General features: G+C 33.4%; 1 protein-coding gene across 8 annotated transcripts in view; it reads left to right on the forward strand.

The window, feature by feature from the left end:
* The window catches only part of TCF12 (transcription factor 12), a 415896-nt gene that overhangs the window by 42074 nt on the left and 349829 nt on the right, over positions 1-23993 (forward strand). For 2 of the 8 annotated variants that reach the window (XM_036929725.2, XM_057488841.1), the window contains one exon: positions 12767-12840. The exons of 5 other annotated variants lie outside the window; for them this stretch is intronic. Coding sequence is in view for 1 of the 3 variants with exons in the window: in XM_057488839.1 (XP_057344822.1) it covers positions 12754-12766 (13 nt within the window). In the remaining 2 variants the exon portion in view is untranslated. Of the gene's footprint in view, positions 1-12689; positions 12841-23993 lie in introns of those variants that run through there. One more of the 8 variants, XM_057488839.1, reaches the window with a different exon arrangement.

Genomic DNA, 23993 nt, shown 5'->3' on the forward strand with positions numbered 1-23993 from the left:
AAACTATGAGCAAATGGGTTAACATGTCTGACTTTTCCTTCTTATTTATCCAACTTTAAATAAAATGAAAACCACCATAGTGTGAGACTCTATAGTTATGTTTGTATAAGCAATCTCAAAATCTTATAGTACAATATCTAGTACAGTGTAGTCAAACACATAGTGTTGCACAAAAGAAGTGTTATTAAATATTTGGGGAATGAATGACTATGAAAATTGTTCTTTTTGAGGCTTTTTATCAGTAATAGCTTACTTTCCAACGTTTTCAAACTGTAGGCCATTACCCATTACTGGGTGAGAAAACCCTTACTGGATTTCCAACACCATGATAACGAAATGGAACCGAATAGAAGCTATGAGAATACATCACACATACTTAGAGGATTGTTTTTATAAAATTTTAGTTTGTTATATAAATATACATTTGTTTACACTGGGTGGTGATATAAAATACATTTAATATGTGGTAAAAAAAAATCAGCAAAAGTCACTGCTTTAGTAGTTACTTTTAACTGTTCTTAAAGTACCAGTTTCTCTACTAATATTTTTGTAATGTGTGAAAATGATAGGATTTGCATATCTGATATGTGATTGGTTTGGTCCTTGTTAATAATGCTGTTCTGCAAAATGATAGACACTGTGGTTTAAACTCCACTCCAGATTTTCCTGTGCTAGATAAAAGGTCTTTTACAACTTTTTTTGTTCTTAGTAGTCTTTAGTCTTTCAGGTCAGTGATCTTTAACTTATGTTAGCTTCCTTAAAAGAAAGAAGGTAGGGTTCTTGGCACTGGAAACCATTGACATTTCAATATATATTAAGGAAATATTCCTGAAACATAAAGAGAGATACTGGAATATAATTAATGTAAAAACAAAAACAAAAAACATTATCAAACAGGAGAGATCTTCCAGTTGATGATGTAACCTGTCTGTGCCTCAGTTTGAAAAGATAGAGGAGGTTGTTACTTGGTCTCTCATGTACAAATGTAGAACTCTTGAGACACCTGTCTCTGTCTTTCAGCCCTGGAATTCTACCAAAATTTGGAATGATAATACCAACAGCTTACTCTCAGGAATTCAGAATCCCTAATATATTGGGAATGAATTTTGGTTATTAAGTGTGCATTTAAACAACTTTATAAGGGGTTGTGTCTGGATAGTTTTAAATGCTCATAGCCTGCATATTGGAAAAGTATCTTAGAACTTTCCTTAAAATGACTGTTTCTTTGAAGCAGATTTCATTTGTGATGAGGCCACATTTTTTTTACCTTCTGTAGGATCACTTTCTGTAATGGAAATCAATTGCAAAAGATAATTCAGCATTTAATGCTGGCAAGGATGCAGAGAAAGGGGAACCCTCCTACACTGCTGGTGGGAATGTAAGCTAGTTCAACCATTGTGGAAAGCAGTATGGAAGTTCTTCAAAAAAGCTCAAAATAGAAATACCATGTGACCCGGGAATTCCACTCTTAGGAATTTAAGCAAAGAAAACAACTTCTCAGATGCAGAAGGACATATGTACCCCTATGTTTATTGCAACACTATTTACAATAGCCAAGATATGGAAGCAGCCTAAGTGTCCATCAGTAGATGAATGGATAAAGAAGATGTGGTACATATACACAATGGAATATTATTTAGCCATAAGAAGAAAACAAATCCTACCATTAGTAAAAACATGGATGGAGCTAGAGGGTATTTTGCTCAGTGAAGTAAGTCAGGCAGAGAAAGACAAATACCAACTGATTTCCCTCATTTATGGAGCATAACAATGAAGCAAAACTGAAGGAAAAAAACAGCAGCAGACTCCAACGAGGGAGTAGTGGTTAACAAAGGGGAGGGGTGGGTGGGGAGGGAGGGAGAAGGGGGTTGAGGGGTATTATGATTAGTACACAGGGTGTAGGGGGATCACGGGGAAGACAGTGTAGCACAGAGAAGACAAGTAGTGACTTGTGGTATCTTACTACACTGATGGACAGTGACTGCAATGGGGTATGGGGGGGACTTGATAAAAGGGTGAATGGAGTAGTAACCACATTGTTTTTCATGTGAAACCTTCATAAGAGTGTATATCAATGATACCTTAATAAAAGAAAATATAATTCAGCATATAAATACTCTTTATCCAACTTTTATTTTCTGGGATATGTAGTTATTAAAACGAGGTTACTTTCAGAATCTTAGCAGGTCATTTTCTTTATTGCTCTCTTGAAGTACTTGATTTTTGGATTTGATTGTCATGGTGTTTACTCTTAATTTGAGCATGACTTGAACATAGAAAGCATGGACTCGTTTGGGGAATATGGGGCAGTATAATCAAATAGAGATGATAAAACAATTTCTTTAGGTCAGAAGTGTTTTGCATCTGGAAACATACCTTTGAACTCTCCCTGTGGGTTTTCCACATGTGCTATTTATTAGCAATGTATCCTTTATGAAGTTATGACCAAGTGTACTATAGAAATGGTTTCAAAGCCTGTACTCTTTCTTCCTAAAGGCAGCTTTAATTCTAGGCAGAATTTAGCTTTGTGGTTTTGATAAGGTGTTAAATCTTCAGTCAGGTTAAGGGGACATTCTTAAGCAAAGAACTACCATGCATGCCTGTACTGTTTTTATCTTTTGTTTATTACTTTTGGAAAGTGTTTTGAGATATTTGAAAAGGGAGAAATCCTTGATTGAATTTGAGTTGGACTTCATTGGCTTTTATACTTTAGTACATCTGTTTTATAATATGAAAGGGGGTTCCCACCCATAACTCTCCTCCCCTTCTGGATGCAGCTGTTTATTGGAAGTAACTATGGTTCTTTATGAACTGTCACATACTGTTGATATCTTGTATTAGAGCAGGTAATAACTGGTAAGGTTTTGACAGGATATGCCCTGTTTCTCAAGGAGTAATTGGGCAGTTTGAACATTGTTCATGTATGTGTCATAGAGTGCCACTAACTAACTAGGTTGCCGGAGAACATGAGATCGCCATGGCAACAAGAGCTCTTTTGAAGGCAGAAATCTTGGCAGAGTGGTTGGGTCTTTTGAAGTGCTGGGTGTGTTGATAGGAAAAGATCCAGTCAGCAATAAGCACACAACTGTAGGCCACCAGTCAAGGAAAAAAAGCACTTGGTTTTTAGCTTTAACTTGAGGGCGAATTTATTTTGAGTTTCTCCCTCAATGCTAATCTTCCTTTAAAATAAATATTTATATATGAAACTTTTATTTTCATATGTATGTTATTTCAAGAAAAGTTTCCAAACGTGCTGGCCTAAAATTGTCTCGATTTTTGGTAAAATCAGTGTGGTGTAATGAATTCTGATATTAATGGGTTCTGATGTTAAAAGCAGAGTAGATAAAGATGAATACAGATTATTCAGTTCAGAATTTGGTATTGTTTAAAAATTAGTGAACAACAAAATGAATCATCAGACTCCAAGATCTGCCTACTGTTTTTGAGATCTACCCAATTTTCTCTACTCTCCACTCTGAATTTCAGCCTTCATCAGGGTTTTGCTCTTGCGGCTGGCTGTTCATGCCTGCTTCTGGGTCCTCACTCCAGTTGCGCCTCCTGCACAGGATGCCTTCTCATTTTTCTGCCTCAGACACCACTCATCTCAGAATTTCCTTCTCAGTTTTTACCTTTGTTATTAAACTTTTCCTGACTACTATAACCTCCAGGAAACTTTTCCTTCCCAAATAGTTGATTAGAATTTGTATATTGAATCATTCAGATCTTAATATGATTTTACACATTTTTTGGTCATGTATTTAATGTATGTTGGACTTATTTTCTTAATTATAAGCTTTTTGTGGTCAGGAATTCTGCCTCTACTCTTGTGCCTTACAGTAAAGGACCAGATATAAGATTAGGACTTAGTAAAAGCTAAATAATTAATGGTTTTAGCTTGAAATATGTTAATGATAAAAAATCGTATTCAAATAATAGTTTCTTTATTTAGCTTTTTAGTAAGTTGTATATGTAGTCACCATAGACAATGTGCTATCTTGAGGATACTGTGTTTTAATGCTTGATCCCAGGGCTAATAATAATTTGTATAGCTCCTTTTCCCAACCACAACTCTGCATCTAAACTGAAGAACCCAGAAAATGATTTGTGTGGCTGTTTTCTTATTTCTCCCAAGAATGATACATCATTCTGGATGTCTAGAAGAGAAGTTAATTCAATACATACAATGAATGACTTAGGGTACTAGGGCTTAATTCTTACGTGGAACCACAGTAAAAAATGGCAGTATATGTCATTTCTGTATTATACTCAATTTCTTCATGGTGAGTGACTTCCTTAAATCTTTCCGTGTGTTAACTTCTATTACTTTTCTTTTGGTATCATTAATATACAATCACATGAGCAACATTGTGGTACTATATTTCCCTCATTATGAAGTCCCCACCACATACCCATTACAGTCACTGTCCATCAGTGTAGTAAGATGCTATAGAGTCACTATTTGTTTTCTTTGTGCTATACTGCCTTCCCCATGCCCCTCCCTACATTATGTGTCCTAATCGTAATGCCCCTTATTCCCCTTATCCTTCCCTTCCCACCCATCCTCCCCAGTCCCTTTCCCTTTGGTAACTGTTACTCCATTCTTGGGTTCTGTGAGTCTGCTGCTGTTTTGTTCTTTCAATTTTTTCTTTGTTCTTATACTCCACAGATGAGTGAAATCCTTTGATACTTGTCTTTCTCCACTTGGCTTATTTCACTGAGCATAATACCCTCTAGCTCCATCCATGTTGTTGCAAATGGTAGGATTTGTTTTCTTCTTATGGCTGAATAATATTCCATTGTGTATATGTACCATATCTTTATCTATTCATCTACTGATGGACACTTAGGTTTCTTCCATTTCTTGGCTATTGTAAATAGTGCTGTGATAAACATATGTCTTTTTCAAACTGGGCTCCTGCATTCTTAGGGTAAATTCCTCAGAGTGGAATTCCTGGATGAAATGGTATTTCTATTTTTAGTTTTTTGAGGAACCTCCATACTGCTTTCCACAATGGTTGAACTAATTTACATTCCCACCAGCAGTGTAGGAGGGTTCCCCTTTCTCCACATCCTTGCCAACATTTATTGTTGTTTGTCTTTTGGATGGTGGCCATCCTAACTGGTGTGAGGTGATATCTCATTGTGGTTTTAATTTGCATTTCTCTGATGATTAGTGATGTGGAGCATCTTTTCATGTGCCCGTTGGACATCTGAATTTCTTCTTTGGAGAAGTGTCTGTCCAGATCTTCTGCCCATTTCTTAATTGGATTATTTGCTTTTTGTTTGTTGAGGTGCTTCAGCTCTTTATTTTGTATGTTAACCCTTATCAGTTCTGTCATTTATGAATATATTCTCCCATATTGCAGGATGATTTTTTTGTTCTACTGATAGTGTTCTTTGCTATACAGAAGCTTTTTAGTTTGATATAGTCCCACTTGTTCATTTTTGCTTTTGTTTCCCTTGCCAGTGGAGATAAGTTCATGAAGAAGTTATTGATGTACTTCTATTATTTTATTATTTCTTTTCCAAGCAATAAGTGCTGGTAAAACTTCTAAAGTCATTCAAGGGACCATGTGGGAATTTTGCTGTTTTGATTTATTTGAAGCTATTGAAATGATAATCCAGTTTTAAACAACACCACTGTCTGTAGATGTAAAATACAGTTCTCACTTTTTAGACTAGTTCAGTGGAAAAATAGGGAAATCCCCCTCTAATTTATGAAAAGGAAGGTAAAAGCTAGCTGCTGAATCAAATGTTTTAGGTTTATAATCCTATGTATAAAAGAATCCCATAGTTATTTACATTCATTTTATACCTAGAAATGTTAAACTTCATCCTTTATTTTTAAAAGTAATTTTTCAGTGAAGAAATATGTAATGTACATAATTAAGTTCAAAATTCACATTTAACTCTTTGCTTTTGTTTACTGAGTAGGTCTAGGGGACATGCCTTTGGTCTTAGGGGAGTGCCAGGGTCTTTTGGGTCAGATAAAACTTTAGGGACCTTATGCATTCACAGGATAGTTACTATTCCCTTAATGCAAGTGGGATAAAGAAGCTCTTGCAGTTAACCATAATGGAAATGATTTGATGGTTAATGATTTACACACAGCTCTATTGTTTCTGATAGTATAAGTTATATTTAGGTATGTTTTTGTGAAGAAGTAATACATTTAGTCGTTTTTTTTATACTGTAAAATGTTTTGTAAATTTCATTCTCTTAAAACTTACCAAATAACTAGCTTTATCAGGATTACAGTCATGAATATTTGTTGTACTTTGCCCTAATATAGATATAGTATTATGATGAAATGATTATATTATGATGAAGGTTGCTAGGATTGTTTGATTCTATGTGAATTCTTTCCTGATTACTGGGCATTTATATGGGCATTAAAATTTTTCATTTCCTTGTTAGTTATAGTAATTTCTTTGTCAAGTTTTAGCAGTAGTAACCCATATTTTTCTTTAATTATGTTGTATAATCTTTATTCTGCTCTGTAATCTAACTTGCTAAAAACTGATTTCCAGGGTTCATGAGGTAGGTAAGCCTTGTTAAAATCAGAGAGTGTGCTGATTATGAAAATGGGCCTGAGAGTGATTTTTACCTCTCTTATGGAGAAAAGTACATGGGCTTTGTTTAAGCTTTTTTCTAGCTTATTTCTCTGTTTGCTCTGGGTATAGTTTGAAGTCACTTGATGTGTGATTGAGATTTATAGACTCTTGTCATTTCTCCTTCAGGTGACTTTGATATTAAAATTTTTATAAACTTGTTTTTTTCTCAGTGTAATAGCAAAATTTATTTGAGGAAATAAAGTAAATGTTTTGTACATATTAAATGTTTGAGCATTAACATTAATGTCAACTAATTGTGAATTAAAGGTATATCAAGCATTTATTAAATAATAGAGGGTTTTTTGGGCATAAAATGGGTTAAAGTTGATTTGAATGTATAATTATGGGTAGTGATTAACTGCATTAAACTCTAGTATGTCTTGATAAGGAGCATTCTTTTGAATACCTTCTAGTCTGTCCTAGGGTGAAGAATGCTTTCTGTAAATGTAAAGGAGAAAAAGAACATATAAGTCAACGCTGTTGTACTGTATCCACTGGTCTCTCTTTTAGGAATAGTTGCATTGTTGTATTTTCAAAAATATGTTTGTTTTTGGGAAGAGATTTCCGCTGCCCTACTCACACTGACATCTTGGCTCTTTTCTCGAAGCAATTATTTTTAAAAGAGGAAAATGGAGAGAACTGAACATTTTTATTCTGCCTTTCCTATAAGAACTCTACCATTGGGCAACTAAACTAAATAGAAGATGAGCAAATCTTCTTTTTATAAAACTATTCTAGACAGCAAATAGGAAAATAATTATCAAGTTATAATATCTTTTTGTAAGCCCTAAAAAATTAATAAATGTAAACATTGAGTATCATGGATACCAACACTACCAGAGAAAGACAGTCAAAATGTTTGCCTCCGATATAAGAGAAAATACTACCCATGAAGTAGTCTTAACTCCCAGCCCCCAGAAAACCATAATTAAATCTCGATCTGATCAAGTATATAAATTCAAATACAGACTTAAAGAAAATACAGAGGAGGAAAATGTTAAGTAACAGCAAAGAGACAAAAATCAGAAAAATCCAGTCTGTGGTGTAAACTCTACAGAACGACCTACTAGTTTCTTGCCTTTCCTCACAAAATCTCAGTAAAAACACAAGGGGATACATTTTAAAATTAAAAAATTGTCAATTCAAATCCTCACTTGCAGTAGCCACACTTCAAGTGCTCAACAGCTATATGTGGCTAGTGGCTACCATATCGGGCACCGCAGATACAGAACATTTCTATCACTGAAGAAAACTGTTGGATAAGTAGATACATTAGTTTCTTGGGGCTTCTATAACATATTAACACAGACTGGGTGGCTTAAAATAATAGAAGTTTACTTCCTGACAGTTCTGGAAGCCGAAAGTTCAAAATGAAGGCTTTGGCAGGGCCACATTCCCTCTGAAGGCTCTAGGGGAGTATCCTTCCTTGCCTCTTCCAGCTGCTGATGGCACCCTGATGTTTTTTTGGTTTGTGGCAGCAACCTCTAATCTCTGCCTCCATCGTCTTTTCTCCTGTGTCTCAAATTTTTCACTCCTTTGTCTCATAAGAACGCCAGTCATTGGATTTAGGGTCTATTCTAAATCCAGGATTATTTTGTCCTGAGATCCTTAATTACATCTCAAAGACCCTATTTCCAAATAAGGTCACAGTCCCAGGTGCTGGGTGTTAGCTCTTGGACGTATTTTTTTGGGAGACACTATTTTAATGCACAAAAGTGCTACGGAAAATTAAAAGGGCTTTTAAGAGACATACCAAGCAGTTGCCATGTCTGGATTTTGTTTGGATCCTGATGCAAACAGATGATAAAATTAAAAATTATGAGGTAAGTGCACATTTGAACACTGAACATTTACATTAGAGAATTTTTAACTCATTTATATATGATAATAGTAGTGTAAGTATGTTTAAAGAAAGACCCTTTATTTTTTAAAGGTTGATCAATATTTATAGTTGAGATGAAATGATATATTGGAGGTTCTTCAAAATAATAGAGAAATGAGGAAGTGGGTAGGGGTATAGATCAGGGGCTGCTGCAAGCTACAGCCCATTTAGTTTGTAGCCTGTTTTTTGTAAAAAAACAGTTTTTATTGGAACACAGCCACACCCATTCATTTACATATCACCTATGGCTACTTTTGCCAGGCAGAGGCAGAATTGAGTAATTGGAATGGAGACCCATGGGCCTACAAAAGCTGTAAATACTTTCTGTGCTGTATTTTACTGAAAAAATTTGTTGGTTCCTGGGACAAATGAAACAAGGTAGACCATGAATTGATAAAAGTTAAAGCTGTTTCCTTTTATATGTATTTGAAATTTTTCATAATACATTAAACTTTCTGAAAAATAATAGTTGACTGTCTCATTTTAGAGTACGAAAGAAGTAAGCTTAAAAATAAACTCAAAAGAAAATGTGAAATGATTCTACTCTATAAAAATTCTATCATTTATAATATTTATTTCTTAAAGGTCTGAAATGAATGTGGTAAGATGTTCACATTTGTTAAATCTGAATTGTGGATACATGTTTCTTTTTTGTATTTTTAATTAAAAAAAGCCAAACCCTATTATGTTATAAATCTGAGTAAAACATATAAGGGCAAACTACATGTTAGAGAAAGTATTTGCAATGTATAACAATGGATTGAGAGCCATAATACACATGTAGCCTTTGTAAATCATCAAGGAAAAAAATCTCCTTTAGAAATAGAAAAGGACATATGTGGTATTTGCCAAAGAAAGGCAGCTGACTAAGGGGCATATGAGAAAAATGGTTAAAAAAAAAGAGACTATAATCACAAGGTAGTTAATTTAAAAATTGGACACAGGATAAAAACAAAAAATAGTAACTAGAGAGAGAGAATAAATTTTAATTATAGACAATTAAGTTTGTAGCTTTGTTGTTTTTTTTGTGTAGTTTGGCTTACTAAGTCATTTTGAATATAGTAAGCTTAAGTTTGTAAAATTCAACATGGTAAAGGGGTATAATCTATGGCAATTGAGTTTATTGGTTAACTGTTAGAAATTTGTATGTGTGTTTAGCTCTTAGGTATACTGATTGTTGAAATACTTCTCTACAGGTTCTTAAATTTTGTCATATGTCAGAATCATCTAGAGGGCTTGTTAAAACAGACTGCTTGACCCCATCCCCAGAGTTTTTGATTCAGTGGGTTTGGGATGGGGCAGAGGATTTGCATTTCTAATAAGTTCCCCTGTGATCTGATGCTTCAGGTTGAGGGACCACACTTGATAACTACTGCTATACAATTAAAAGAAAAAAATACATGTATGTATAGCAACTAAGATCTGTCTCTGATGCATAAGGAAGTTATACTCATTTTGGTTTATGACCAATTTAATGTATATGAAAATAAATTCTTTTTTATAGAGAATCATTTGGAACCCTAAGACTTCGGTTTGTAACTTGCACAGCTTTGATCCATATCCATAGGTGGTTTAGGTCTATCTTTTTCTGAACAATAGTGGGCGCTTTGTAGTGTATTAAGTAGCAACGTTATTTAGATGGGTCAGAGTGAACTTCAGTAAATGCAGATAGTGAAAAGAACAAGCGATGTAAAGAAAAAGTGTGATTCTGTTAACATAAATTAAGCATATATTTTTAAGGAAATATTTTGTAAAGTATTTTAAAAGGCAAGGGAATGATAAGGCTCAATTCAGTATTGTGGTTACCTCTCAGGGGCAAGTATTTATATTCCATTGTTTGTCTCTTCATTATATATGTGATATAAAGATTCCTCTCTTTTTAATATTCAGTAAGAATAATTAAATACTAAAACAAAATGCTCCATTTTCTTCATAGAAAAAAAGTCTTACAAAGAATAAAGTTCCTTTAGACTCTTGCTGGGCCTGTGAAAACCCTGGGACTGTCTGATTGAGTTTGTGTACTGATGAAAGTTTTTTACTTGTGCTGTCAGATAGGACTATTAAGCACTTGAAATATGGCTAGTGCAACTGGATAACTGGACTGTGAATTTTAATTTTCAAAACATTTAAATAGGTGTATGTGTCTGGGGTGTACCATATTGGACAGTACAACTCTAGTCAGTTGAGACCATGGGTTATCCCTTGAATCATTTGTCTATTAATAATTCTCCTACAGAACATGCAGTGTTTAGTTTGCTGACATTTTACATAAGTCACTGGTTTTGAATCTTTGTGCTGTGACTCTGCATCTGCTTCTTGTGTTCAGTGGTAGCAGTTTGACTTATTCTTGTGCTTTATATGCCTAAAATTTGAGGGTTTCAGATCAGAAGCTACTTGGTAATATTTTACTCATAATGTTATTTAAAATTTTCATAAAATTTATGCTTTTTTTGTATGTCAGAGTTTATTACTTTGGTTTTCTATTGATTTTATTTAAAATATCTCTCCCACCATTAACTTTTCTAAACCCCTAAATAAAATTATTTTAATTCTTTTTATTTAATTTATACCTTGAGTCATTTATCAATAAGTATTACTTGTTGTGAACTGCATTCCTGGGGAATGGCGGATAGAGGAAACAGACTCTTGGCTTTTGATGTTGAGCATATTTGGAAGTATTTTTAGGAAGTAGAATATGCCTGAGAGAAATACGTTGAATAGTCATATAATAGCTGGAGGAATGAGAACAAGAAAGTATATGACTGGGAGGGACCAATCAAAAATGTTTATATTTCTGCTTTGTTACTTTGTCACTTGATGGTAATGGAGATTGTGTATCAGAGTTCTTCATAGTGTTCCTGTTATTATCTAAATGTTATAACTTCTTTATTTATTTGTAAAGTATATATTTGAAAAAGGACTTGTACCTATAATTTACAAAGAACTTACTAAACAACAAAAAAAACCCAATATATATATATATTTTTAAAAAGGACAAAGGACCTTAAACAGACACTATATCAAGATACATAGACAGCCAATAATGCTTGTAAACATGTTCAGTGTCATTAACACTGTTGTCAGAGAAATGCTAATTAAACCCACAGTGAGATACACTGCACACTGATTAGAATGGCTAAATTAAAAAAATAACAAGAAATGATAATTCCAAGTGTTGCTGAGGATTTGGAGCAGTTGGAACTCTCATATGTTACAAGTAGAAATGAAGAATGATGTAGCCACTCTGGAAAACAGTTTGGCATTTTCTTATAAAGTTAACATACATGTACCATATGACTCAGTGTTCCCACTCCTTGGAATTTATCCAAGAAAAATTAAACATGTGCATACACAATTTGTTTTGAGAAATGTTCATAGTAGCCTTATTCATAATAATACCAAATGGGAAACAACCCGGATATTTTGTCAACTGGTGAATAGATTTTTGAAAATTATGCCACCGTATGGACATATCACATCCATATAAAGGAAAACTACTCAACAACACAAAGGAACAAAATACTGATACACTTTATGGTTGAATCTCAAAAACATCATGCCAAGTGAAATAATACGCTTGCAATACTGTGTGAGTCCATCTACATGAAACTTCTTTATCCTAATGATTCTCGTATTCTTTCTGCAACCTAGGTGATAGTTACTGACTTGACCTGTTTAATTTTAATACACTAATTAGTGATGTTATGGCATTGTTCTTCATCCTAGGTTGATAGTTTATTATAGTGGGTGTTCCCCAAATGTCTGAAACCTGTCATGCAGTGCCTAGAAGAGCATTTTTAGAAGAGTTATCTGTGTGTAGATGCTCACTGAAACCTTAAGAGTTGTAGTTTGTAGAGAATGAAAATAGCTGTGGGAGTATATAATTGTTAAAGACTCGTGGTTGCAAAAAACGGACCCACTTAGGCTGGGTCAAGTAAAGATATTTAGATCTCAAGAGTCCATCATGAAAACAAATACACTTAGGTCTTACAGGTATTTAAAAATAGGAATAGAGTCTGATTTCTCTGTCCTTTAGGGGCCATAGCGTCTCTTGATTCATGTTCCCAGGTGGATGTCTTTTTTTGCTTCAGTTGCTTTCACAGACCAGCTTCGTTTACTCATTTATTGCTTTGCCGAGATTCACCAAACCTCCAGCTTATGCACTATCTTTGTGTTTGTCTCTTGGGTCCAGTTTGCAAGAGACAACATTTGGTGATTAATAAACCAATGGATTGACTACTCTTGAATTGGCTGCCCATGTGTCTTCCAGGTACTTGGGGTTCGGGACATGATTGTTAACTGGTACAAAGGTGGCTGCCTGAGACTGCCTGTTTTACTGGAGCTGTGAGTGGGGTTGTACGTATCTGTGTTAAAAAAGTAATGAAATAAATTCTCCATATAATAGGTTACTTTTATACATGTTTATTAACACATTTTTTGAGTACCTATTATAAAAATATATGGTGTCAGGTGATGATGCTACAAATAGATGGGCAGAGGCAGATATAGTCCTTGCCCCCGAAGAGCTGTATAGTCTTAGTGGGAGTGACACAAACAATAGAGTAATACAGTGATAATAAGCAAATAATTCTAATACAAGCTGACTACTTGTAGTCATACCAAATAAAGACTTAGAATTTGATTTCTATCCCTAAGGCAATGTAGCACTTAGTAAATTTCTTAAAAAACCAGTCTTTCAAATGAGAGTGATGTGCAGCTTCATTGTGTCATCCCAGATGATACAATGTACATTAAAGTGTAGTGTAAAAGTGTGAAGTGTAATAAAAATATTTCATTTTCTTCTATTCTAGTGTGTTCTTAATTTTTGAAAGGCTAATTTTGCCTACTATTTCCAGCCTACGTGGATGTATCATCTTCTTTAGGCTTGACTTTTGCTTTCCTTCCATGTAGACATAAATTTGGCTGTGATTTGTAACTGTATTGTCCTTTTTATATTATTTATTGCTCTCTTAATTCTTCTAATAGGTTCTTTGACATTTTGTTAGGTTATTTCCTTGTGTATTCACTTGTCTTCCTGTATTTTTTTACTTTGCTCTTTGAATTTAACATTTGAACTTTCATACAGTATTTGAAGCTGTAATTTTATGCATGTGCCTTCTTTGTATGGACTTAATTTCTACTAAGTTGCTTTATTTTTATTTTTTGGTATTGTTTCGTGTTAACTCAAATTTATATTGATATATCATTATAAATGATTAGTCTGGAATAAAGGCACTTGGTACTTATGTATTCATGAAGCTATGAATTTTTTTCCCCCAACTCAATTACAGGTTTTACTGTTCATAAGCCAAACGTTGTATGCTGTAATATTATTTTCTCAAGTTTATTCTGTTGGGAATTCTGAAAATGATACTATTTTGTTTCTCTGTTGAGGTAGATGCATTCTCTGTACTAGGTTACTTTGATTACTTTCATGCATGTTTGTTAACAGACATTTTTTGAGTACCAATTATAAAAATATACTGTCAGGTTATGGCGCTATAAAGATGGGTAGAGGCAGGTATAATGCCAGTGATTGTAAGTCATGTACCATTAAACAAAGTACTCATTCACATTTAGTTGACTACCTTAGTGGATTAATTTTCCTGTTGGCACCTTACATTAGATAGTGGCTATCACCACTATTTGGCTATCACCAAAGTTAGCTTAAAAAATTATCTCACAAGTATATACTTATTTAGTTTGTGTGTCTTGTGTAATGAATTATACAGTATAGTTATGGATTTTGGAATTTTAAAAATGGCATTCATATGATTTAGAAGAGAGCATATATATTAATTTTTCTTTTCAAATTACATTTCCAGCATTGCAAAAGCAGTACACACATAAAGTTAAAAATATAAATAAGCAAAAATAACAAAATAAAAACACCATATTCCTGCTACCTACAGATGACACCATTAATACTCTACTATATGTTTGTCCAGATGTTTTCTTATTGTATATACATACAAATGCATTTCTTTACTAAAATTATATCATACTATTTAGTATATGTTTTTTTCAGTTGACAATTTTCATCTTACTTAAAACCTAATCCATACTCCCTTATTTCAGTTTCCTGAACAGTATTATTTGAAGTTGGTCTGTCCAGGCCAGGTCCAGTCTAGGATGACTGATTGGATTTGATAATTATTACCCCTTGAGTCTTTTTAAATCTAGCACAGTTCCCTCATCCCCCCTTTCATGGCACTGACGTGCCTTTTGTTGTATGTCTGTTTTTTGGGGATTTGGGGGGAGCCTGTGTGGATTTTTCCTGTTGGTGCCATTTAGCTTATAACTCTGTATCTTGTATCTTTTCCCCCAGCTGTAGCTTGAATTTTAAATAAGTATATAATTTTAAATATAGCAAAAATATGTCTTTTGCTAATTAATCTTTCAACCAGATCAGTATGGTAACTATAAATACTGAATGGTTTTAGTCCTCTTCTTCATTTTTCTAGTTCAGAGACTAGAAAACAAAGATGAGTTTTAATGAATTATTTATATACACATTTCTTAATTTAGGATAAATGATAAAAAGAAGAAATACAGATTCATTTATGCCCATTAATACTATTCTCTCCAGTCTTTGATAATCTACTTGAGTGTAAATCCAAGTTAGTGTTAGGGTTTTCTTTTAAAGTATTTAGCAAAACATTTAAATTACTATTTTCTTTAAAAAATAAAATGATGTGAACTAGATGCAATGCTCCATCTTTGCATTCCTTACCTTATATTAATATAACCATTATTGATCAAGTTAGGAAGTTTTAATGAAAGGATCAAGTCTTCAAATTGACATCATATGTTTCCATTTTGGGAAATGCATATTGCTTAGTGCAAAATGTTTAATGATTATTTAATAAAATTGATTCCTGAGAGATTTGACATTTTGACATATTATTTGGATTCCACTCCTTATTTTTTCTTGTAATTGGGAAAAGTACCAACAGAACTCTGTCACACTAGACTTCAAAATGCAGGTGTGTCCATCCACAAACCACTAAAACATGGAAATATGAATAGACCTATCAAAAAACATATGAAGTACAAAGTATAAACCTTGAAGCTTATCTTTCTGAAAATCTCGATGATTTTACAGTTGTAGAATTTGACTTTGTGGGTAAAACAGGTTTGGGGACTAAAATTGCAAACACACAATTCCTCATATATTTTTTATCTTAACTCAAAATAATAAAACTCTAAACAAATAGTTCTATGAAAACCTTAACACATTTTAAATTAGTTGAGCATCTTGCAGTTAATTTCTGCTTATTGACCTTGATGACTAAAAGCATTTCAGAACTCCCCCAAAGTTTCAATAGTGTTCATATTCATTTTTTTCTCATGCAAATTGAGTAGTTTATATCTTTTTTTTCATTGATGTACTCAGTACCTTTATGATTTTGTAACTCAAGAGTAATTGATAATTTTCCTTTTCCACTACGGACCCAGAGACAGACTTGGATGTGTGAACAAGGAAAAAGCTTTGGAATATCATCACTTACTCAGTGATTATTTCTGATCCTTTGCTATGCTTTTCAAAATCTCCAAGGCAGGAGCATAGATCAGCTCTCTGACATTGATCAAGGTATCCTTTCTAAATCTAAATTCCCTTCTATGGAGTCCTATTTCTAAGGCCTGGTTTTAATTTTCTTTCCTAAGCCTGAATTATAAAAATCTCTGTACCTGCTTGATTATCCACTTTTTCTCATGTATATTTCTAAACAATCTTTAGATACCTCATTTTCTAAATATGCCTCACTTGAAAAACTGATTTTGAATTTCTTAGGTAAATTTCATTGAGGAATGCAATCAGAAGTGAATCTGCATGAACGTAATGAATTAATGTGCATTAGCAGATAAGAAAAGTCATGGTGTTGAAAGAATATGTATATATATCTATGTGCCATATTAATATATTGAAGTGTAAAAGGTGATCTTGATTTTACAAGTTACAAAAACAGTATTACAGGAACAAAACAAAAGGAAAATTTGTCCTATACAACTTAATCTTACTAAATTAAGCAGCATACCTTTGTTTATTTAAAATGGTATTTTAACCATTTTCTTAAGAAATGTGTATTTTTCGTAATACTCATGATAGCAATGAATTACCCAGTTATACTGCTCAATAATGGACCAAACTGCCCTCATCTATTCTGGCTATTGACTCCGAACATCCTTAAAGCACACTAGCATTTTAGAAAGTAGAGGATGAAAAGGACACCTGTATTAGCAGCAGCCTGTGATGGAAGGTTTCCTAGTCTACAAAAAATTCTGGATATTTCATAGACCTTCCACCTAACCAAGTCAAGAAATATTTATAGAGTACTACTAATTTGTATTTGAGCACTCAGTGGTTTGTGTCAGCCTCAAGTTAGAACATTGGCTGTTGTGGAAGTTAATCTTAGTGCAGGGCATGATTGGCATAGAGCAAGAGGGAATATGGAGTGTCAGCAGGAAAGCAGTTAAGGTGTAAGTCACCCCCAAATGGGCAGATCTCAGAATATGCTGATATTTTAGAAACATACCTCTTCTAATCCCCCTGAATGTTGACTTGAAAATGGCTTGAAAAGTACTTATTTGAAGAGAAAGTGTGGACATTACACAAATTATGTTTCTTTTTCTTTTCAATACTCTTTCATGGCTTTAGCACCCTTTTACAAAACTCTGATACAAGTAAGCAAGGAGCATGAAAATGGTCATCTACTTTGAGATCTTTTTCTCTTGTTCCACTGTCCATTCTCCTGGGTCTCTTCAAGGTTTGCTCTCACTCCCAAGGTTCAATTCTCATTGTGTTGATTTAAAAAACCAGAAGAAAGAAAAGGGCAGGGGACAGGATTAAGAGAATGTAGGAATTATAGGGGCTGGTGGGAAGGAAAGCTGGAAAAACCAGGCCAACATTCTTAACTCAGTGTTTACACAGTAATGGGAGTGATCTTTATGTCATTAGTAAATATTCTATGATGGAGATTTCTGAAAAGGAAATTTTGAAATTATTTGAAAAGTGGCAGCATAAATTAAATAAGTATTAAGCTTTACAAGGAGACAATTTTGAAGAACACATAGTTTTGGTTTAAGTGTTGATATGTTTATTTAGAAAAGAATTGGCCTTGCTACAGATCATATTAAATGTTTTAAAATAGCCCCAAAGTGAAACAGCTGTAGGTTACAATTCATGATAATCATGATTAAGTAGAGTTTTCAGGATCAAAGTGAGTTTCCTGATAGATTTTAGCTACCATTTAAATTAAACACTGGTATTTGTTGAGGTCTCAAAAGTTAACAAGGTTGAGGGATTAGAGGATGTTTAGTAAAAATAAAAGTTGATTCATGCACTTTTATTCTATAGCATCTGAATGAAATTTGAAGCTTTTGTGTTTCTGAGACTGGCAGCTCAAAAAGACATTACTGCTTTTGATACAGTAATTATATGGCAACTATTTGGGCTTGTTGGAGAATGAAAAGAAGAAACGCTAGCTGAATAGATCCAGGTCAGTTTTATTTCCCTATAAAGATATTCCTTCCATAGATGATGGTGCAGATTGAGTGGAAACAGACTGGTGGGGACACTACTTGTAGCTAGCTCTGTTTTCAAAACCTCATGCTCATATTATTGTATAAATTATATAATCCTTCTTTGAAGATACTTTCCTTTTACCCAGGTAATTTTAGAATTTTCAAAGGATAAGAAAAACGACAAAGCCAAAACAAATCAGACTTCAGTTCTGATTCAGCTGGCTATATAGCCAGTGCTATTGTGTAAATAAATTAGTTGAAATAAACTGCTCAAGAAGGTAAAAGCTTTAAATTTTTTTTTTTTAAGCAAGATCTTAGGTTGGAGCCATCAGTAAAATGAGAGGATTTGAATCAAATTCTGTTAATACGTACCAAGATTAAAAGTCTAAATATCATTAGAAAACCTCCATTTTCACAGATTTCACATAAAGTTGTTGTTAAATTTAATGAGAATTGATTGCCATTATTAAATCACTTTATAGGCAGTTCCCAGGAGTATCTTTATTTCTGAAAGTAAGATATACATGAAATATAATCTAAGCTTATGAACCTTAGTTTTATACTTTTCAAATTTATGGTACTGTGTATTATTTTGCACATATTCTTAACGTGTTTACCTCAGACTGTGCCTTTCTTAAAATACTTAAGTGTATTCAAGGACTACTACCCAGTATTCTAAACACAGTCACCTTTACAATTATGTATTTATCCTTTAGTCATAAAAAGAATAGTAGAAGTTCCTTTTACTGCTGATTCTCACCACATGTTCTCTCCCCCATCCCTCAGTCTTTTAAACTGATCATTTATCATCAAAATAGCCTAAGGTCACTTTTAATTCCAGTTATATTAATTTTATGTACTCCTTCAGTAAATATTTTGGGATGTCTTCTATTTGTGCCTTTCTACAGAAAAGGTAAAGATCTTTTCACATCTTACATTTTTCTTTTTAACAGTTGTATTTTTTAGGATGTTGGCTTAATGTATAAACTCAGGGCTGCAAACCCTACTCTGAGGGTGTCTCCTGTGGTTGCTTTAAGTGCACTGCTTGACTAATAGAATTATCTCTGAAGGACTGAGGTTGTAATCAAATGTGATGCCAGGTTATGATGGTGGGGTACAGATTAAAAATTCTGAAAAGACTAACTGTTTTCTGGTTTTCTTATCAAATGTGATCAACTAGAATGGAAAGCTGCAAGGTTTTATAATACCAAGTATATTTTAAAGTAGCATGTGCTCTTTAAAAAAGCAAAAACCCCAATCTCAATAAATAAGTAGCCAATAACTATTTAATTGAATATCTATTATATTTTTATGTCTGTAGACTCAAAGACTATTAAGATATAGTTTTTGCTTTTGAAGACATTGTAGTTCTTTTAAAGAGACAAAATTAAATTTAAATTCATGAGTTTCAGAATAACAGATGTGAAATCCATGAGAATGGTAAAAATGAAAGGTAAGGAGTTGAAGCTAATGCTTATGTGGTTTCGACTTTGGCTTAAATATCAAAGGAAATGGTATAAGATTTGTTCTATTTATTTTAATAACAATGGATTGAATTACTTTTCTGGAACTCGTAAATTATATGCCAATTCTAGAATTTTAGGTTCCAAAGAGAATAACAGTTGGTTAAAATTATTTTGTTAAACTTCTGTTTCTTGTAAGAGTATTTTATAAAAAGGGATGTCCATCTTAAAATAATGTTATGTTATTTAGCTTTTAAAAATAAGTTTTATTATCTTAACTGTATGTGTGTGTGTGTGTGTGTACTCTTCTGCACCTTTGCTCATGTTGAGCCCCTTGTTCATAATGCCTTTCTCAGACATGCTGAGCTTAGCACCCTCTCAACCCCCACATCCTATTTCACGTTCCTGTGACAGATCAGTTGTTATCTCTCCTATGTACATGAACTCCAATTTCAGTCTTGTCTTTCCTGGAGGAGTTTATTCATCCTGCCACTCATGTTTGGTTATTTGTGCACATGACTCTCTCACATTTGTGCTATTCTTGAGGGTACGTATTATTTATGTATGTATTTGGGATGCCTATATAATACTGGGTGCATAGTATGTAATTGTTGGATAAGTTATTGAATTACCTAAATTCTCATTACTCAGAAACAGAGGTTGGTTTTTGACATTTGTGGAAGATTAGGCTGTGGTGTGTTCATCACTTCTATAGATTTATTTACGTTTAGAACTACAAGTCCTCATCTTTCTGTACTGTCAGTAATAAGGAATTTCAGGGCTAACAGTGATTCATCCAACAACATGAACTTATAAAAGTCATTTGATAAGACACTAAATTCATTAGAGTTTACTGGAATAATAAACTTTAAACAGATTTTTTAAATAGAAAGTTTATATATATATGTATATATAGTTTTTATGAATTCTAAATTTAGATGTAATTTATTAGTTCATTTAGCAAATATTTATTAATGTTTACTAAGCTCCAGGCACTCAGATAGGCTTTGGAGATACAGTGGTGAGGAAGGCACATATAAGTTCATGGAACTTATTAAAAAATAAGTATAAGGGAGGTAAAGCATGAAAATGCTGAATACATTTTTAAGCATCTTTGGTTGATATAACTTAATCAACTAAATATAGATGATCAGGTATTATATGTCTAATTTAGTTAAAATGCTGTAAGCAAGGTTTAGAATCCTTATGCTTTAAAAAAATAAGTAAATTCAAAATTTCTATTTATTTTGATGGTGATTACATCTAGTACAGATGTATTTAAACATTTCCACAAAATCTATAACTAGCTTGTTGTAATGGAGCTGGTTTACTTTGCAGTGACTTAATAACTATCTGCTTCATTTACCTTTGTGACTAAAATAGCCAAGTCATTCAGTTTTAGACTAATTTGCACAAAATTAACCTCAGCAAATATTAAAATGCATTATTGCTCTAAATGGTATATTATTACAATTTAAAAGGAAAAAAACCCTATGTCTGCAGCTTGATTATGTAGAACATACTTTAATGTTTCAGGGAAGAAGAATGCTTTCTTTATAGAAAACAGATGAAATGAGATCTTGACTAGTGATTTAAATTGACTTAATTCATAAAAAATTCTGTATCTGGGAGGTAAACAGTTGCTCATTTAATATGAGCAAAAAATAACTAACTGGAAAGTAATTTACGTTCTGTCTTATAATACAGTATCTGATTTCCTTGTACTAGCTACATGTATTCTGAATTATCACTTGGGTAGGTATTGGGGTAAGTAGTGGATATGTTGCAGGTTTTAGATAGTCTGGGACTAAATCTAGTAATTCTTCAATGGAATTATTATATAAAATGACTATGTAGGGTGACTGTTGTGTAGGCTATTAAGGTCAGGTGACATTTGAAAGCAAATTGGAAAAAAATAAACATTGTTATTAATGCACAATTATTATTACGAATAGTAGTAGCATTGAGAATGTGGGAAATTCTTAAGATTCAGAATTCTTGGCTTGAATATATTCTGAACCTTAATATGTGTTCAGCCCTCTTCTGTTACCTGTGTCTCCCCTAGTTTGTCCCTGGTTGCTGCTGCTACCTGCAACCCAGGATAAACCTTTCTTGGCAAAGGAGAGATTAGTAAGCATTAGAGAGATTGTGTGGCTCCCTTCCTCTTTCCAGCCTTCCTTCCAAATTTATAGAAGATTGCAATTAGTGAAAGCTGTAGAGAGAAAGCAATTATGTAAACTTTATTTTTTAAATTAAAAAGTATCATTCTACAATTCCTTAGCCCGAAATCTTGAGATTGGATTTGTTTTAGAATTCAGAATTTATTGAATTTTAAAAGCTGAATTGGTGGTATGTACTGTATATATTATGTAACATTCCCCAGAAGGATCTGTGACAGAACCCTATGATCAAGTACATCAGTATTTCTGAATTGAAACATATTAACTTGCACATTGAGTGGTATTAATAAGGACTGTAATTTTCCTCCTCTCAGTTCAGGTCAAGTATTCCCACTAAATAAATTAAAACTGACTTTTAGAACTTTCTGGATTTTAGAATTTTGGATAAGGGGTTATAGGCCTCTCCCCTCTTTGTTTTAATGTTCCCAGGGATTTATAGAAAATATTACTGTGAAAAGAGGAAGATACAGTGTCCTTACGTTTTGATCTTCATGAGCCATATGTGTGTCTGATTGAGGTGATGTGTAGATAATAGAAACAGATTTATACAGTATACATACATGTACATAAACATATATGCAAATTTAGGGAAGCATTGCATGTTGTGTTGTGTGTGTTTGAGAGGGTGAAGGAGCAAGAGAGAGTGAAAGAGGTGTGCATGTGTGTGTGAGTGTGTGTGTGTGAGTGTCTGGATGGTAGGGATGGGGAGTGGTGAATTGGGTCCATTTAGCTCTTTCATCCTTGTGCAAGCTCAGGTTTGGTTGCTAATATGGTGTGAAATGAAACCTTATTTGCAGTTTCACAGCTTTGTTAGTTAGCACTTAAGCTCATCACTAAGAAATATTCTTGACAGAAATAAAACCTAGAAATTCTGTGTAAAATTACAGTCAGAGCATTGTGCTGTGTGCCATGCAAAACAATAGTAAAAAATTTTAACAGTCATAACATAGTATGGCTTAAGCTACTCTTTCACTAATCCTAAAAGAGTGTGAGATGGTTTTGGTGGTAGATAGACATCCAGAGAAGCCATTTCAGTTTGCCTGTTGGATAATTAGTGTCCGGACTGTGGTTCAAGACAGGAAATGAAGAATACCTGAGACAATTCAAATAGTAATAGAAATTTAGGTAAGCAGAAACTAATGATCCAAATTGGAAATAGGCCAAGACATTGGGGATTAACACCCTCCCATTATGAAAAGTCCCATGAGATCTCAGATGGTCTCAAGAGGCTTGCCCTTTTGTTTGTAAGAACTTTTATAAGATTGTTAAAAGACATTATGAAAAATGCTTAGGCTTCAATATAGCTTAACTGTGTAAGAACTAGTAAATGTGGTAGAAATTACCTTTCTTTCCACTTAGTTGTATCCACTAAATGTCAGGCCCTGAATCAGTCAGGTGAAATGAACTTGGGTTGGAATGCTATATTTCTTTTTATGTATCAGAATCTTCAATATTTCCTACATTAAAAGCCCCAGATCTTTACAAACATTACTGCTTGAGAAGATACACTTTCATAATCTTCTAATGCTTCTGTGATGCTTTTGGCCCAACCTCTGTGTTTTTAGCTGACAACAGCAAGAGTTTGTACTTTGTGAGGTCAATAAATGCTGATTCCTGCAAGAAGAAAGCTCTTAGGAAGTGAGCTTATACATTGTGAAGAGGAAGCACAAAGAATGAGGCAATTGACCTAGGAGTATTGCAGAGGATTATTTAAAAGTATGAGTCAGAAGCCAAATTAATATCACTTCCCTTGGGTCTACCAATCTTCTTCATATGTTTATCATGGTTTATTTTGGCTTACTGGTTAGTTTATGCAGATATGAAGATGGTAGAAAATTGGCATTATCAAATTTTCTTTTTCATAGCGAAAATCTAAATAAATATAATTACAACTGTAGTTCTTGTCTCCATAAAAAATATACTGATAAACTTGAGACACGTAATTTAAGGTTATAAAATAGATGGCATTTAGTAAAGAAAACTTTGTCCTTATGGTGTGTCTTTACCCCATGATGCCTACTTAATGAAATCTATTTTTTCTGACTCCTTTTAGGATATCAAGGCTTATGAATTCTACTGCTATAACTTGTTTAATTCTGAATAATTGTTTTTCCTATTTAAATGAGGAGCTCAATGACCAAAAAGTAATTTCCTGAAGTTTTTCTTAAATGATAGGATTTAGAAGTTATATATGATAAAACCAACAGGACCAATTATGAGGCTAAGAGATTTCAGTTATGAGCTTTTTATTTTTAATTAATTTAAACTGTATGTTTTAGAGAGTGGGTAGAAAGGGAAGAGGAATGTTTTAAAGTTATGCTGAACAATT

This window comes from Manis pentadactyla, chromosome 11 (assembly GCF_030020395.1).
Source record: "Manis pentadactyla isolate mManPen7 chromosome 11, mManPen7.hap1, whole genome shotgun sequence".
Taxonomy (NCBI): domain Eukaryota; kingdom Metazoa; phylum Chordata; class Mammalia; order Pholidota; family Manidae; genus Manis; species Manis pentadactyla.